We start from the raw sequence: 17,039 nt of genomic DNA on the forward strand, positions 1-17,039 counted from the left end.
TTTGTAGTTTTAGAAAAACATTCTATTTCATAATAGAGTGGAAGACTCTCAGATCCATATTTTCAAACACAGATCTCTGTGTTTCCTCGCCAGCTTTGTCCGCTCACAGGTCAGAGAGAAAAGGGAACAGAGAGGTGGTTGTATATTTGGTAAGCATCACTTACAGATGACCTAAAATGAAATAGTTGCATGTAGCTAAGAAGAGTGTAATGATTTTTAATGCTTTCATTTAATTGAGAGAACACCAGTATTCAGATTAGTGCTCTCAGTATGGTGTTTGGATCTGCACTGAGCGATCTGCATCTAATTAATTTTTTTCTCGTAGGTTTGGTGATAGGTGTGTCTATTACTCTGGGTAAAAAAAGGAAAGAATCAGTCAAACAAACAAAAAAACCCAACACAAAAAACACCCCAAAGGTCTGAAAGGGGGAGAGGGGTTTGCTGACAGAGAATTCAGAAACATCTCATTTAGACTGTCAAGTCATCAATCTGGCTGTTTTTTGGAAACCCGCACCAGCATATCTATTGCTATACAAAATCATCTGTAGATCGTACTCCGCAGAGTAGCTGGTCTGCTGCAGTAAGAAGCAGCCTCTTCTTGCCTAAGTGCAGCTACAGCTCTGTAGGTGCACATTTTGATAGGAGACAAGGCCCCAGCTCGGAATTTCTGTTGGCACTGCTTTGAAACAAATGAGATATTCACACTTCACCTCTATTTTTGGATCTCTGGAAGCAAGTGGAGATCGGTTACTCATGCCACACTTCTCAAGGCTTTTGTGCAGTGAGAAGGCCGTGTTAGCTTTCTGCCACTAATCTAACTAAACTTAGTTTCATGGGAGGTGACAGCAATCCTCATCTACAGAAACAACCCTACTCAGCTTGATTTGAGCTCTCTGGCACCCTACGTGCCTACAGCTGAAGTTTCATGACAAAGCAGTGACTTTTTTTTTCTCTGAATCAGAAATTGTGTTGCCTCATATGCAGTCTCTGAGGTCATATTTCATAGTGATTGTGAAAACCTGAGCAGCCTGCCGTTAATGGTCTTATGTACATCTCCCAGCATGAAGGCATTGATACCTATTTTGTTCTTCAAAGCTTTTAGATCACTTGATTGTACTGCAATTAAAAAAAGGTGAGTGAGAACAAATACAGCACATTCCAACTTTCCATATTTTTAAAACAGCCTTGTCAGCTGTACAGGAGGTGAAAATGTGCCAGGCTCTAGTTGGTTTTTCAGGTAAAAAAGCCACTCGAAAACAGCCAAGGATTCTCTGCTGTACTTTTTGTCTGGCAGTGCTGAATTTATAATATTATGTGTGAAGTGGAAAGAATAGAAAACTCAGTGTTGGAAGAGCCACATTAAGATGAGAGGATAAAGAATTTGGAGGAAGTGTGTTCCTGTTTGGCTGCATGTATATGGTTTACCCAACATATGTACATACACATAAGTTTGAAGCAGCACTGATACTTGTTACAGTGATTTTGAGTAGAGTGCAGAGAGGTACAGGATATTATCCTAAGATAATAAACATTCCTATTTTTCTCCTGAGAATATTGTGAGATTTGGTATTTTTAACAAATCAAGACCATTAGGTGAAAGATGGAAAAATAGTTCGGAAGATAGGAGGGTCCTGCCAGTTGCTGTTCTGGGTTTTGTAACTTTTCACTTGTTCTGTGACAGGAGACTAGACTGGCTACTCGAGACATAGTTGCAGGAAGCCTTACAGTGAACTATTTTGAAGCTACCTTAGTGCAGGAAACAAATAAAAATCTCTATCCTCGATGCTTTCATGCTTTTTGGACTGGAGAGTTAAGCTGATGTGTAAAAATCTCTGATCTTCTAAGTGTTGTTCAGTGATAGCTTGTTTAGTCAATGAGGTTATCAGGAAAACTCCTTTTCCCAGCACATGGAAGAACTAAAGCTGGGTTGTATTTTTCTCTTCAGGCAGAAACGTTTTCAGATAGATTTCTAAACTTATAAAAGATCAGGAATTCTTGAAGCTGGCAGGAATTCTACTGGCTGATGAAGTGAAACCATAGTTCCTCATAGCATTTTTTGGTAGTAATACTGGCCGAAGCATCTTTCCTGTCTTTTCCATTGCACTTGCGCAAATGCGTGGGCTACTGCATGGGGAACTGATCCAGCTGGTTGAGAGGTGTGGAGCCTGGTTCTTTTTCACCTGGATCATTCCCTCCCCTCGCTGGTGCACGGCTGCACAGTGGCTGTACCAGCATAATCAGGGGAAGGGATGGGGCTGGAATGAGCAGGGAGATAAGGGCAGCTCAAGCAGCTGTGAGGCTAAATGAGAAAATGCAGCCTACGTAAAAATTTTTAAATTATTGCTGTGTTTATAACTAAGCTGGATGACACAGATCCTGCTGGGGTTCTTCTTGCCACAGAGCTGGATCATTGAGCTAAGTCTAAGTTCTTACATTTGCTAACCATGAGCAAATGAACATGAACAGCAGCTGTTTCCAAACTTCAGTTTCATGTATTCGTTTTGATTGTTGTGCTACTTATTTACTTGGCTTAAATACGTTTTGTGTGTTTTTTTAGCAAGTTCTCTGTGCACTTCCTTTACTTCATTTTTTTATATTCTTCACATTTTAAGTTTGCCAGTTGCTGTTCTCTGCAGCTCTTTGCTGCGATATTTTAATCATGTCTTCAGAAACTCTACAACCTCCTGTGACATTTTGGATCCAGTATTACATGCACTTTTCTTATAGGTGCTACCCTAAATCTCTCATTCTCTATGCTGTTCCAGTATCAATTGGATTTTACTTTGCCTTGCACCTTTCCGGGGACTTGAATGTCAAATCTCTTCTCATCTGTAAAATTTCTCTCATCATGTTTTATACCCCAATGAATAATGGATGGGAAGCATTTTCTTGCCTTTTTTTTCTGATGACACATCATCTAGCTGTGTGTAGCTGGCCTGGCCTCAAAATCCAGTGGTGCCTGTCCATTCCTCCAAGTAGCATACAATATGAGCAGGATTTGTAAATTTACACCTTTTTAGATTGTAGTGAGCTTTCTTTCTCTTGGGAAAAAAAAAAAGTCTAGGGCATTACTGTAGATGTAGGACCCCTGCCCTCTTACCCAATTTTCCTTTTGTGCTGATAGGAAAATTCTGTGAGATAAAAAGGGAGGGAAGATGTGTAAAAAGGGTACTGTGTACTAATGCCACAATATAACCAACAGTATACCAACAAAAGTAATGTTGCTGTGGTTTTGTCTGAGCTGATAAAATTGTATGTGTCTCTCAAGAGACAGACATGTTGCTCTCTCCGCTCCTGCTCCTGGTTGTGTGGTGTTGGACCATCCCTTTACATTGGCTGTAGTGTTGATTGTATATAAATTGTAATAAGCCAGTTCAGATCACTAACCCAGGAGAGAACTGTGCTTTTTTTAGTAGATTAATTTTCCCCTGCATGCGTGAGCCGAATTGGTTGGTGATTGAGATGCTGTTAGCACAAACACCGGTGCAAATTTGCAGAGCAACCGTGGAAAGGAAGGAGGGGGACACAGCTTTCTCCCTTCAGCAGCAGAGAGCTGCATCAGCAGACCCACCTTGGGGAATGGCAGCATATCCATGACTTGGAGCGACAGAAGGAAGGGTCAGACTCTGTTCATGGTGATCAGAGCCACATGAGTTTGTCTTTGCAGCTAGGAAAGCTACAGCAGAGTAGGTCAAAGAAAAAAGACAAACCCCAAATGAGGAAGGTTTCCTTGTTTTAAAAGTCCGGTGATACCTGTGTGATTGAACTGACTGCTCCTTATCAGAGGCAGATGTCAGTCTTCTCAAGAGCTTAGATCAGTGTTCCTTTTAGGTCTTTTTCATTATGAGGAGCCCAGTCAGCTGAGGAGAACAACATACCTTAAATGAAGCCCAAGTTGAAATATGAAGCTCCAGAAGGGGTCCAGGTCCAACACTTGGGTGTGCATCCTGTCACTTGGCCCAAAGCACCTGGGCAGTGAGCTCGCTGTAGTGTCACTGTTGCTACAAACAGATAAATGCCTTGGCCTGTCTTCCAGATTGTAAAATAATTAATCGTGGCTGGAACTACTGGCATGGAAGTTGTAGTGTAAAGTTAATGTGGCATGTGTAACCACTGCACATTACCCTGGGTTGGGGAGAGGAAGAAGTATGTTACCTGCTGCAAATAGCTGCTTTGTCAGCAACATGACTGTTTGAAAAGTGCATCTCTGCCCAGTCCTCAGAAAGATAATGTTGATTATATAAAAAGTACTCATCCTGTTTCCAGCCTCCCACTCTTAAGCAGAGTCATCACAACAATAATCAAATTACAGAATATAGGTGGTTTTCTTCAGCATCTTTGTTGGCTTCTCACAGTCTTGTGACACCTATACCCATGATTTGATCTACTTTGCTTTCATTGACAGGCCTGGCTGCAGCAGGGTAGACTCTGCTCCACCTTCCCTGTTCCTTCTCCTGTGCCAGTAGCACCAGTACTGCTGCCTGTGAACTGATCAGATAACTGGTCCAGGCTAGAAATTTATTGTGTTTCCTTGTCTGTAGTGCAAATTGGTTGTCCAGCCACATTTACTACACAGCTTCACAGGCAAGTGTAAAGGTGTAAATAAGAAAGAATTTAGAGGAAACCAGAGCCTTAGCTGGCAGTGCTGCTAGCAGAAATACTTGCAAGACTGTAGTTGCAGAAAGCAAAACAGAGACTTTCTTTTGTGTGCAACGCATTGATGTAAAACACGGATTCTGTTTCTTTGTCTTGCCCTTTCTGGTTCCTCAGTGGCTCCCGTTGCTTACTCCGGGTCACTGCAGACCTTCAGCATTACCAGCAAATCACACCCCTGTTCCATGCAGGCAGTCATGTTGCCCACAGGTAACGCAGGTCTTGAACTCCAGTTAGGTATTTGAGAAACATTATTCTCTGTTTGGAGGCAATGCTTTTGCAGAGTAGATCTGGCTGGCAGGCATATGAGTGATCTTTCTCCTTTAAAAGGCTCTCCTGCACTGCCCAGGCAAATTTAAAAAATACACGAAAAATCAACCAGAATCCACTTGGTTTATAACGTTAGTCAGAATTGTTCTACTACAAAGTTTGATCACTGTTGCATTTCAGTTGGTTTTTAGAGAGAGGCTGGGTCACAGATTTAATTTTGGTGCATTAAGCAACGTAGTCTGATAATGCTTCAAGACTAGTGCTAATTGACCAAGCAGTGATGTTTTCAATAAAACTAGTAAAGCCAGAGCAATTTCAGGATTTAAAAGTATTTCCAAGTGTGAGCTGTGGTTTAAGACCTAGATCTTTTGGTTTTAATGTTGCGATCAATTTCGTGAATAGGATCCATTCAGCAATTGGACAAGGGCAAGGTTTGTAACGAAGTGCTGTTTTACTTGGGCATACTCTACTCTAGCACTTCAACCTCAGAAAGAATTTTAAGGTTTTCACTTCCTGGAGAGCAGTGAAACAAAAAATACTCTATACTGCCTGTTAAAAATGAAACAAAGCTATTAAATCATTTTTTAAAAGTGTGTTGCTTTTACAGATAGAGGTTATTTTCAATTATTTTCAGACATTTGACTTGATATTGGTAATTGTCAGCTTTGTATGAATAACTCAGTCTTACTTTCAGGTGACCATTTCTAAATCTTAATAAAGCAGTGAAAGCATTGGTCTGAAACATCCATTTTGTTGTGTTTTCTTTCTGAACTCATTAGAAGTGTTCTGCTTTTTTTAAACAAGACTTTCCAATATTTACCAAGTTACATAACTTCATGCTTTTATACTATGGGTTGAACTCTAAAAATACCACATACGTTCCAGGCATTAAACAGAATGAATACTGTTTGTTTTAATAGTTACGTCTGTCAAGCTTGCAGCATAGATACCTGAAGTGACATTTTTTATGAATTAATGCTTTAGCCACTGACATTCAGAAGTGGGTTAGAAACATAAGTCATGGAGCTGTCCCTTGTCACCAGCAGACAAAATCACAGCAGACACAAATTCTACCTAAAATCATGTCAAGTTTAACTCTGCAGCTTATAAATACCTGAAACTCCGTGCTTGCCCTGAGTTCCCTAACTGATTTGATAGTTCTCTGCAACAGAAGAATAATATGAAAATAAGTGTGGTATGTGTCACTTTGGGATTCCAGTATCTGACTCTTTTCAGTGTACAGTATTTTGCTGAGGTGACCTACATTATTTAAACCTCAGGCTTTATTATTATTAATTATTATTACATAAAACAAATGGATGATGAAATTCAGGTATCTAATTTAACATTTGAGACCATACAAAGAACTTTAAATACTGATGGTTGATCTCCTTCATTGTAGAGTGGAAAAGGAAACATTTACTTTATTCATGGGAAAGTCCCCTGAATATCAGACTTCCCAGAAGATTTGAGTTTCAGAATATAAATTTACATTCATATTACTTTAGAATGTCATATTTAATCAATGTAATCTCGAAGAGCCTTCAGTCCCGTCTTACAGTACTCTATTCTGCTAAATTAGATGTGTCTATTAATATTTTCACACTGTAAAATTAACAGAGACTCTGGAAACATTTCTTTGGAATAAAAAAATTTCAGGTAATAATAAACATGTTTATGTGGTTCTCTGGCTTTATCACATTATTCCATTAAAGCATACCTGATATGTAATTTAAATTAATACAATTAAGGAAACACCTATATGGAGGTGATTCCTTTTTCTGTTACAGGTCTGAGATTATTCTATGTTGTATTCTTGGCCCTTGGGCTTGGAGCACTCAGGTTAACCAGTGGTGTAGGCCTGTGTAATGCTCTGGTTTTTATTTGTATCTTTTTAGAAGTTGTTCCTCATCTGCTCAGAGCACCACAAGAGAGCTGGGTGATCTGTATAGTTTCAAAGTAGCTTTAGTTTTGTTTACATAAGCATTTGTCACATACCCAGTGACTGAGACTGTGGATTTCCCTAGCACATCTACAGAGTGAAGCCTGTGCAGGAGGCAGTCACATTAAATACCCTTGTCCTAACAACATCTTAGTTCTTCTTCACTTTAGGAGAGTGACTCTGCTGAGCAGTCAGTCATCGTTCCTGTAGTTGTTTGCTGAGAACAAGTTTCAGTTGTTCCCTCACCTCAGAGATAACCTTTTATTTAATAAGAACTCGTAGAGGCTCTTCCTACAGAGTTTACAGGCTGCCCCAGGCTTGGAATTGCAACACTTCTTCCAGCTGATGCCTCAGACCTGGAATATTTAAAGGTTGCTTGGCAAGCGGACAAAGATCCTTACAACATGTCAAAAGGTTGTCAAAATATGTCATACAGCATTTAGGTGGTTCTTATTCTGCCAGAATGAATGGTGAGGCAGTAAAAGACCATAAAACATAGAAATGCATATGGAGGAGAACAAATACAATATTCATCTGAATGACTCCGGCAGGGCCGGTGAAAATCTCAAGTGCTGATAGCTCTGCCCAGTGGAGAAAAAGAACACATGCACCTTCTTCTAGATGGATCTTAGCCTTGCTAACTTGGTGTCATTTTCTGCTCTGGATACTCCTTTAATTACTGTAGTGACACAGTCCTCTTTTCTCCCTGTCAGTGGGAAAGAAGGTCTGACTGCTTGCAGAATTACTCTCCTTTCTGTCACTCTGGGCTGCCTTAGCTGTTCTGCTGGAACACCTTCACACTTCAAACAGTGTTTGCTGTGAAAGGAAGTGGCTCAAAATGTTCTGCTGGTTGACCAGCACAGCAGGGTAAATTATTTATTTGGCATATCTACATGTCTGGGTGGTAGGAGAGAACTGTTTCTAGATTGCTCACTGTGCCAGCCAGGTACAACCTGCCTCCTTATCAGGGGTCATGGAGCTGCTTCAGTGTGGTGCTGAGCCCAGGCTAACAGCCTGTGTTGAGAGTCAGGGTGTAGCAGCTCGGGCACAGGGCCTCCTTAGCAGAAAAGGTGTTAGTTTACTGTACACATCTCTGTATTCCAGTTACCTGGGGTCAGGCTGCATTAATAGGCTTTTAGATGGGTGCTGTTTCCATCCAGCAAGCTTCCACCCAGGGCTGAGCAGAACCCCCTCACTTGTCATAGTATAGACGTAATCATGTCATCCTTTTTAAATAAAAACTGCCATCACACTGGTGTGCAGTCACAGTTCAGCACTGGAGTTAGAAGAGCAAATATGAGAAGTGGCTGGCTTCAGGTAGCTGCCCTCAATTGGGCTGAGGTCAGCTTCAGATGCCATGGAGTCATGGATTCCTCACTTCTCCCCCCACAGCAGTTTCAGTCAAAGGTAAAATGAGAATTTGATTAGGGCCAGAAATTAAAGCTCATCATGAGTGGCTGTGCTGATTATTGAGCACTGGGTAGGCCTGTACCAATTGCAAAGAGCCTGTTCCTGGAGTTGTGGTGTATTCAGCAGGAGCATTAGCTCCCCAACAGCATGATAAAAAATCATTTGGTGCCTATATTTTATGTTGTGTTAAAGATGTCTGCTGACAAATTATACCGTTCAGATACACTGTTGTGGTGGGTTTTGTTAAGTAACCAGCAGCTACACGTGATGAGATGAGCCACAGTACTTTCAGCAGACACAGGGAGAAAAGAGGCATGTATTTTGGCAATTTCATGTGGTTTCATTTTTGCGAAATGAAAGCTTTTACAGTTGTTAGGAATTGCAAGAAATCTGCCTAGATTGAAAATTAGGTGATTTTTATGTCCTAAAAATAATGTCAGAGAACAGATGGTAAGCTGCAGTAAAGTGCAGTCAGTTCGTAAGTAATTGAAATGCATAAATATGATATTGGCAACGAATGTGTTAAGAATGACAAAATGGGCAGAATTCTCAGAAGTCTGTGTGAATAGATTGAATATGTTGGCCAGGACATTCTTAAAAATGTCTTGCTTCTCTAAAATTCAATTTGCCAGATATCCTTTGGTGGGTTTTGGATTTTTTTACTGTGCATATAAAGGTGTTTATAAATAGTTATCATAATTCTGTTCTGCATGTTGAGGATCACAGACTTAAAGCATGTGAATTAGTCTTTTAATACCCTGAGTGCCTTCAATGTGAGCATAGAGCATTTATAAATAGAACATATTTATGGGTTACATTTTCAATAATAATAATAATAGTTACCTAATGACTTTGTAACCTTCCTGCGATTTGTTTTGACATTTTGTTTTGTCGAAGCAAAGTCTCCGAGTATTTTGGAGACATTTCTGAATAGGGAGGGGATGAGACAGTGGAGAGTCATGTTTGCTTTTCACTGTTAATGCCTTAGGAAATGCTTGCTTTGGTGTCTCTCCTTGGGCACTTCTACTGGGCTCTGCTTATGTATTCACGTAAGACCTATCCCAACTATTAGATAAGGTTAGTAAAAAGGGGCAGGGGGGTTATATATATATGTATATTTATAATCTATATTGAACAAAAAAAGGCAGTATAGGTTAAACTTGAATTAAATTATGTGTGTGCACCAAATGCTTGCTGGATGCTTTTGTATTTATTAGTGTAATTTGTGATATAGGAAACTAATTGCAGCTAATAGCTGTCAGAGTCTTTTTTCCTTCTTAAAAGCTTGAAGGCAGAAACACTAGATGCTAGAACAATGCCAAGAGTATGGAGTCAAATAAGGAAGATAAAGCAATGAAGAGTGTTTAAGCAACTTTCACTCATACACCTTACCTGTGCCTACTGATTCACCATCTGCCTGGTAAATGCCAGCTTGCTTGAACTGTGCTAACAGAGAACAAAATCTAGAGGAGATTGCTGGTTTGGGTGCTCACCACTGTAGTTGTGAGATTACAGTTTTGGTCTTCTGCCCTTGTTTTAAAATCTGCCACTGCTTTTTCTTTAGTGAAAGGGAGGTTGAGCATGCAACACAAGTAATTTCCAATACTTTCATCACTCATCTATCTAAATCTGGTAAGTATGAGAAATTTTCACTGACTTTAGAAGTGTAATAGAAGTTTTGTTGAAAAAGTCATGAGCCAGAAAAGTCTGTTAATTTTAGTTAAGAGTCCTGGTTGCATTTCTTCTGTGTTCTGTGTGAAAATACTATCTTGTTAACATCTCTTGCAGTGGCTGTTACAGCCTGTATTCAGTCAGCAGAGAGTTTTGATACTGCTCTGAGTGTCATATTGATGGAGACGGAGGGTGGGACTACAGATATTACATTCTGTTGATGGAATGATTCTAATTTGTGCGAGATATTTTTACAGTGAGATTAAATTTTTCTTGTATGTTCAAGATGAATACTTTAACTTCAGTGACAAGAAGAATTTTTCCAGCTTTTTATTCTTCAGTTTGCCTGGCAGATTGCTTTATTGCAGAACACAATCTGAAGACTCTTCTTCATTTTTGGCATTTTTAGTGGCATTGATTGTTGCAGCCATTCTTTTATTTCCACTTCCATTTGGTTTGCCTGGCCTTTGGGCTTCCCTGACCCAGAAGCTGCTGTGATCATCAAATGGCTTTGTGGAGAACCCATTCAGTGAAGTGGTAAAAGGTAGATTTCAGATGAAGCAGCAAACGTAGGTTGTGTTCACAGTATTGACGCACAGACCTGTCACCCAAGGGATAGGACAGGGGGAGCAAATACCCAGGATCAGTGGCAGTGCCAGTTTGGGATGACAAAGAAGCTGTGGTGTAAATTGCAGTTCTTGTGCCAACCCACTATAGTCATTAGTGACAAAGAGAGATAATTATGGGCCTGTCTTGTCCTGTTAAGCACTTGTTACTGGTTATTTGAAGTCCCATGTGTTAGCTGTAAATAAAATCATTTTTCTCTGGACATTTTCAGTCTGGCAGCTGCTGAATGGAGTTCATAAAGTGGCTGTTGAGCTGTGGCTGAAAGGGCTGCCACTCTGCAAGGTGACAGTGGAAATGTTTACAGATTGCAGGTCAATGTTCTCAGTACTTACGCTGGAACTGTGAAAACAATTGTGTACCAGAGTGTTGTTTGTTATCTTCTAGTGCTGTCGTAACGGATCTGTGGTTTTATAAAGCCAAATGCAGTAAATGCAGAATGAGTCAAATTCCTGGAACTTTGGATACTGGAGCGGTGCTTGCTTCTTGAACAATTGTACTGGCACACCTGCTGTGAATACAGGGCTTGAGAACCAGGCATTGCCTCAATTTCCCTTCCCTCAGCTGCTCTGGTCCTTCACTGCCATGAGCAACTGGCTGACTGGATATTTCCCTGGATCAGGAGCCTAATGTGTCAGTAGAGTGACCTCTGAAGGTGTTGGGTGAGCAAATGAGTGGGTGTGGTACAAGTCAGGCTCAGAGCAGGCGTGAGTCTGTTGGGTCTCTGCTCTGCACTGTTTCTGGAGGCTGTCATTTTTCTTCAGAATCTGTGTATATACTTGAATAAAATAAATCCAGAAGTCGGAGGGTTCTTTACAGCGTGTCTCTTGGTGAAGCTGGGGAGCAGGTGGGACAGTCCCTCCGAGGTGTAGAGCGAACCGTGTTGCCTGGAGGTGCGGTTGTGTTGTATGGGCAGTAACTGTCAGTGTAAAATTGAACTGCTGACAGTGAATTGTCACCGTAATGCTAATAAAGAGTGAAAAGAAAGGCTTGTGGGGAGAGGTGCTGTGTTTTACTGTGCCAGCTGTCCATCTGAAAAACATGGGAAACTTTGGAGTATTGAGGACTTTCACATACGAAAGTGGATGGCAAGTTTCATCTGCTCTAGCAGCCACAGTGTGGTACTTTGGTTCTTGGATCTAGTGGTGTTTGGGAAGGACCTCCACCTTTCTTTTCTCCAGTCAGCCTTGGGAGACGAAAAGCAGCCTGTCTGCAGAGTAGGAAAGCTCCACGGCTTGTGTGAGCAAGGGGAAACCAAGGAGCAGAGCCTATCAATCAATTTAAATCCTGACTCATTAGGTTTTTATCTTCCTTTCAGTTCTGCACTTTTTTTGGCATGAAAAAACGGTACTGATTTAGGATATTCTTGGATATGCTTTTTACCCAAGTGCCTGTCTAACCGATGTTTAAATCCTAATAAAATTCTTATCCTCAGTAGCATCATTGCTCCATTTATGCAGTACATGAAGTATCAATTTTCAAAGTTTTTAATAATTTTTTTTATTTTTCATTTTTATACTTTAAAATTTGACATCTTTAAGCTTTTCTTATAAGCAGACAGTGCATGTTTCTAGTTTACTTACCCTGTAAATAATTTAAATAGATTTTCTAGGTTTTGAAGAATTCCTCTCTTTTCTAGGATAAATAATAAAAACCTGTCTAGTCTCTTCATACAACAGGTTTTCATTGCCCTAAATACTTGCTTTCTCTGAACACCCAAATTCCACAGAAACCATTTTTAATACGGGCTCCCAGCCTCTGCACTGTAATCCAGCTGATGTATAGAGTTCAGCTATACAAATATAGTAGTTAAAAATTACCCTATTTCTTGTTACTGTTGCAGTCTAACTCTCTAGCTTTTCTTGTCGTAAATGCATGTCAAGGAGAAATCTGAAGTGATCTCTCTGCAGCAGTCCTTAGCTAAGTGCCCTTTCCAGGTTTATGCACCTAAGGAGAGAGATTTATTTGGATTTTTCTTCAGTGTGTGTAGTTCAGTTGCATTCTGCAACTGTTTGTTTTTATTAGCATCTGTCTTCTGTGCTCATGGTGTAAATTCAGCTGGGACAGTTAGTTACCCTCTGCTGAACTCCTTTCTCCCAGTCTTGATTTGGCTAAAATAAATGCTGATGTGTCAGCTGAATGTCTCGCTGTTCAGCTCTTCGTTTCCAGAGTTTGAGATCATTAGTAAGTATGTTACTAATAAAAAGTATTAGTAAATATAATACTGCTGCCACTTTTGAACTAATGAAGATAGTGTATTACAAAAGTCATGAGTTAAACCATCTCTCTAACCAGGTAGTCTCATCAGCTTTCTGGTGTTCAGAGTTTATACCCAGGATGTTTTATGCAAGCAGTCTCTGGTTTTCCAGCTCTGATTGTTAATAGCTGTTGTTTTCAGTTAGTTTCATTTAGAATACGTGGTTCAACTACTGCAGTTACTAATCTTTTCTCAAAGTATGTGCATGTGGGTGTCCTCTCCTGACAAGTTGGAAAGTAGCCTGGAAACAAGGAAAAATGAGAAGTGTGCTCCCTTGGCTCCCATATGCTGTCCATGCCCTGGAGACTTGTTCCCACTAGGGGCATTTTCAGATCCCTGTCTCCAATTGAGAAGTCCTGGTGCGGTGCCTGCCAGGAAAATCAGTGCCAGGGAGCAGGGTGGGCCACTGTGAACAGGGCAGGAGGAATAAGGAGGGGGTGGCACCCACAAGAACAGGAAGATGCTGGGATACTGATCAGCAAAGCTTGTCTAGACTAGGGGTACGAAAGCTTAGAAAGAAGATGTACAGATTGGCATTCATTTGTATGCGTGGGGAGGTTAAGGTTTCAAACCAAACATATTTTCATCTGTTAACACTGTAAATTGCAAGAACTAATAGGAATTGATAACCTTAATTTCAGCCACCATGGCCTTACCCATACACACAACTTAGTAAGTGTTTGTGTTTGGTGTGCATGGTGCTGTATATCTTGGCAATTTTGATCATACCCAAGCATAAAACAATGTAGTGACCAATGTCTCTAGAATATGATGCCTTGATGCTCAAAAATCTGATTCCTCCTTTTTCTCACAAATTACTGTAAAAGGTAGTAGTGAAGCTGTTAGAATACAAATGATGTATAAGTGCAAGGTAAATTGAACCAGAATCCTTAGAACCTGTAAATAACATGAGACTGAGAGCTTGTCAAAAAACTACGGGTCATTGGAAACTCACTGAAACTGCATGTGTCAAGACGTAAATCTTGCAGGCAGCTTCCTGCACTGCTTGGTGCTTACAGTATGAAAAGAGGAAGTTCCTTTTAGGTGCTTGCAATTCATGTTAATTTGATTTCCAAAATGTTGGTGTTGTAGAAGAGGGAGTATCTCAAACAGTTAATCCTTTTGCTGATTATATATGCAAAAGATGATGCAAGTGTGGAAGCCAAGCTTGTAACGACAGAGGACCTTTGCTGAATAGTGCATGAGAGGACTGGAAATTCTTCCTAGGAAAACATTGCATTTATCAGCAGGAATTTGGCAACACATTTACCTTTGTGAACATTGCTGAACACCTGATACTTGCATGTTTCATCCATTTCTAATCCCAGATGACTCCATGGTGGAGTCACTATTTCTATCAGAAAACAAAAGCATTATTAGTTTTGCAATATACTTGGATTTATAGCTGGGAAGGTTTTTTTTAAAGTTCTTCGGAGATACTTGTTAGGAGATGTTGCTGATGTAAAAGATCTGCTCCTGAAATGGTTCTGATGAGGTAGTCTTTTGGCTGGAGTCACCATGATACATGCAGAGAATTGGGAAAATGTTGATTTGCTTACCTTTGGCAAATGGTAAAATGGTAGTGGAAATGGTAAAAATCAAAGGGAAACCTATGGTAGTCTGGTTTGTAGTTTTCAAAGTACAGAATACTCAAAAGTGGGCATGTAGCATGGGACTAAGTGTTAAAATATAACTTGTGCGTTAAAGTTGGGATAGAAAACCACTTCAGCTGTTGTAATTAAGTCTTTAAAAGTTGTTTGGTAATGTATATTGCAAATAGTAATAGTGCATGCATTTTCATGTGTGCTTTTTGAAATATGAAACACAACATGGGAAAGACTTGGTATTGTAGGAAAGAACTGAGTTATTGTATTTGCGTTGATACAGGCTATTCTTGAAATTCTTACAAAATTATAATATCTAGACTACTTAAAATGCAGTGAGTTTACAACTAATTTCTTTCATAACCAGTTTACAAGTATATACTTACAGACAGAGTATTATTTATCTATGGGCATGTCAGACTAATACTTGGTTTGTAGCGCAGAAATCTTGGGGAGAGAGAGGCATAACAAAATTCCACTGCTTAGGAAAGAAAAAAAGCTTAATTTGCTTTTTTTAAAATCTGGTATGTTTTCTTTTGTTGTTCGCTTTTAAGGAAAATCAGGTTTAATTCATTTCCTTCTTTACTGATGTTGGAACTAAATCTTTGGTATTTTACATTTCAGTGTACACACACACACAAACCCACAAGCTCGTTTGAATGGTCACTTTCAATAGTAAATATACAGATTTTGGCTTTTATACATTGACTTGCTTTCTTTAGATGTAGGATGCAGTTACTACTGTGAAATGCTGTTTTATCTTTTTTGATTATCAATCGCTTATTGTAAGACAGACATTTCATATTCAGGGTTGAAATATGACTCTGCTGTTATAGGCAGTATAAAAGGTATTCTCTTTCCTGTAACACTGAGGTATAGTTTGCATTGAAATGGAAGTTTCCCTGACTTTGTGTTTAAAATGAAATGTCTGGAGTGTGAACAGGGTGCCACCACCTGTGTGTTGATGCTATTGAGTCTTCCTCAGGGGGCCAGTTAAGCTGAGGAAGGAGAGGGGCATTTCTGCTTCTTTCCACCTTTCTTCTGATCTGAGCATCCTCTGCCTCCAGGCCCCTTCCCAAAGCAGAAATGCTCTAGAGAGGTTGTTTTGGATCAGCTCTGAAGAGAGGTGTGCTGCCCTAGGGCAGCCAGAGGCCTGAATAGATGGAGCAGCACAGGGTGCTACACAGAATTAGTGTTGTGGCTATGGTAGTAGTACCCATTCTTAATATTTGGTATTTGGAGTTCTGTATAATACAGTAACATTGCAATATAATTTCCTGGTATTTTGAAGTTCCTTTTTATATCAAATATTTTCATATCAGTACTTAAAGAAGAACTGAAAAGTGATTTTCTCAAATCAGTGCAGAATTAACAGGCATTGTGCTCTGCCTACATGCATGGGTTTGGAAGTTATGCAACCTCTTTTTATAGAGTTGTGTGTTCTGGTGATCTAGGTTTGCTTAGTTAGTGCTTAGAAATATAAGTGCATTAGGAGCTATATATGACGAAAAACGTAGGTCATGGCAAACTACTGTGTACCTCTAAATATAAAAACATTTGCGGTAAGGTTCAAGTGGAAGTGGCTTCCATCATTTTGTATACTGGCTTTAAAATTACTAGGTGGAAGAGGCTAAGTTGCTGTGACATAGAGCCATACACAGTCTGGTTGTGGAAGGAACTTGCATGGAGATGTTGCATATTTAGTTCAGGCAGAGATGACAGAACTGAGCACCCAGCCCAGAAACAATTGCTATTGGTGTCTGCAGACTGCAGCTGGGGGGAGAGGGAGGGCTGTAACAGGGCATGTTGTCACCTTGGCACTGAGGGAGTGCCCTTCCTGACATACTGACAGGTCTTTATTCCAAATTGCAGAGGTGCTAGGTCATCACAGTGCAATTGCTCCATTTTTTTAGGATGAGCAAGACACATTTTTTCTGTTCTCATTGTTGGAGGAGACTGGACTTGTTTTTCAGAAACATGACATGCAGAAAAATCAACCTGAGGCAAACACCTGGCATGAAAAGAATTTGCCTGAATACTAATAGTCTGGCAACATTTAATAAGCAAATTAAAACAGTATGTAGTAATGGGAATTCAGCTGCAGTGATTGCTGCCAGATCCACCAAGAATAATGGACTTGATACCAACCCAGACTTACGACAAATATTGTGATTGTAGGTAACTAAATGACCATGGAATCTGGAGCAGAGAACCAGCAGAGTGGAGATGCAGCCGGTACAGAGGCAGAAACCCAACAGATGACAGTACAGGCACAACCACAGATTGCAACGTTAGCCCAGGTATAAAAATCATATGGTGTAATAGTTTTACTTATGGTTAATATTTTTAAGAGGGATAATGTCTGCACACGGGCCTGAGAGAAGATTCCATTGATGCCATTCTGAAACAGGTGTGATGTATAGTTCTTTTAATATTTGTCTTCACATTTTTAAAGCAATAGAGATTTTTAACTTCCCATCGCATTAGGCTGTGTTAGTTCTGAAGAACTGTATGTGTGTAAATTGTGTAATGTTAACACAGTAGTGAACGGAAATATTTCTAGCATTCTTTACCACAGTCATACCACTGAAAGGTATTTTTTTCAGTA

The 17,039-nt window shown here is 40.0% G+C and overlaps 1 protein-coding gene across 2 annotated transcripts in view; it reads left to right on the forward strand.

Annotated features, from left to right (window-relative positions):
- The first annotated feature begins 927 nt into the window (after window positions 1-927).
- The window catches only part of LOC121672828 (cyclic AMP-responsive element-binding protein 1), a 36,901-nt gene continuing 20,789 nt past the window's right edge, over window positions 928-17,039 (forward strand). Inside the window, exons 1-3 of one of the 2 annotated variants that reach the window (XM_042045732.1) lie at window positions 928-940; window positions 1,020-1,031; window positions 16,606-16,731. In XM_042045732.1, the coding sequence (XP_041901666.1) occupies window positions 16,618-16,731 (114 nt within the window). In that variant the 5' untranslated portion in view covers window positions 928-940; window positions 1,020-1,031; window positions 16,606-16,617. Of the gene's footprint in view, window positions 941-1,019; window positions 1,032-16,589; window positions 16,732-17,039 lie in introns of those variants that run through there. The other variant, XM_042045731.1, reaches the window with a different exon arrangement.

The sequence above is a fragment of the Corvus kubaryi genome, unplaced genomic scaffold, assembly GCF_017639235.1.
Source record: "Corvus kubaryi isolate FWS band 111438036 unplaced genomic scaffold, C.kubaryi_AGA036_p1.0 64992, whole genome shotgun sequence".
Taxonomy (NCBI): Eukaryota; Metazoa; Chordata; class Aves; order Passeriformes; family Corvidae; genus Corvus; species Corvus kubaryi.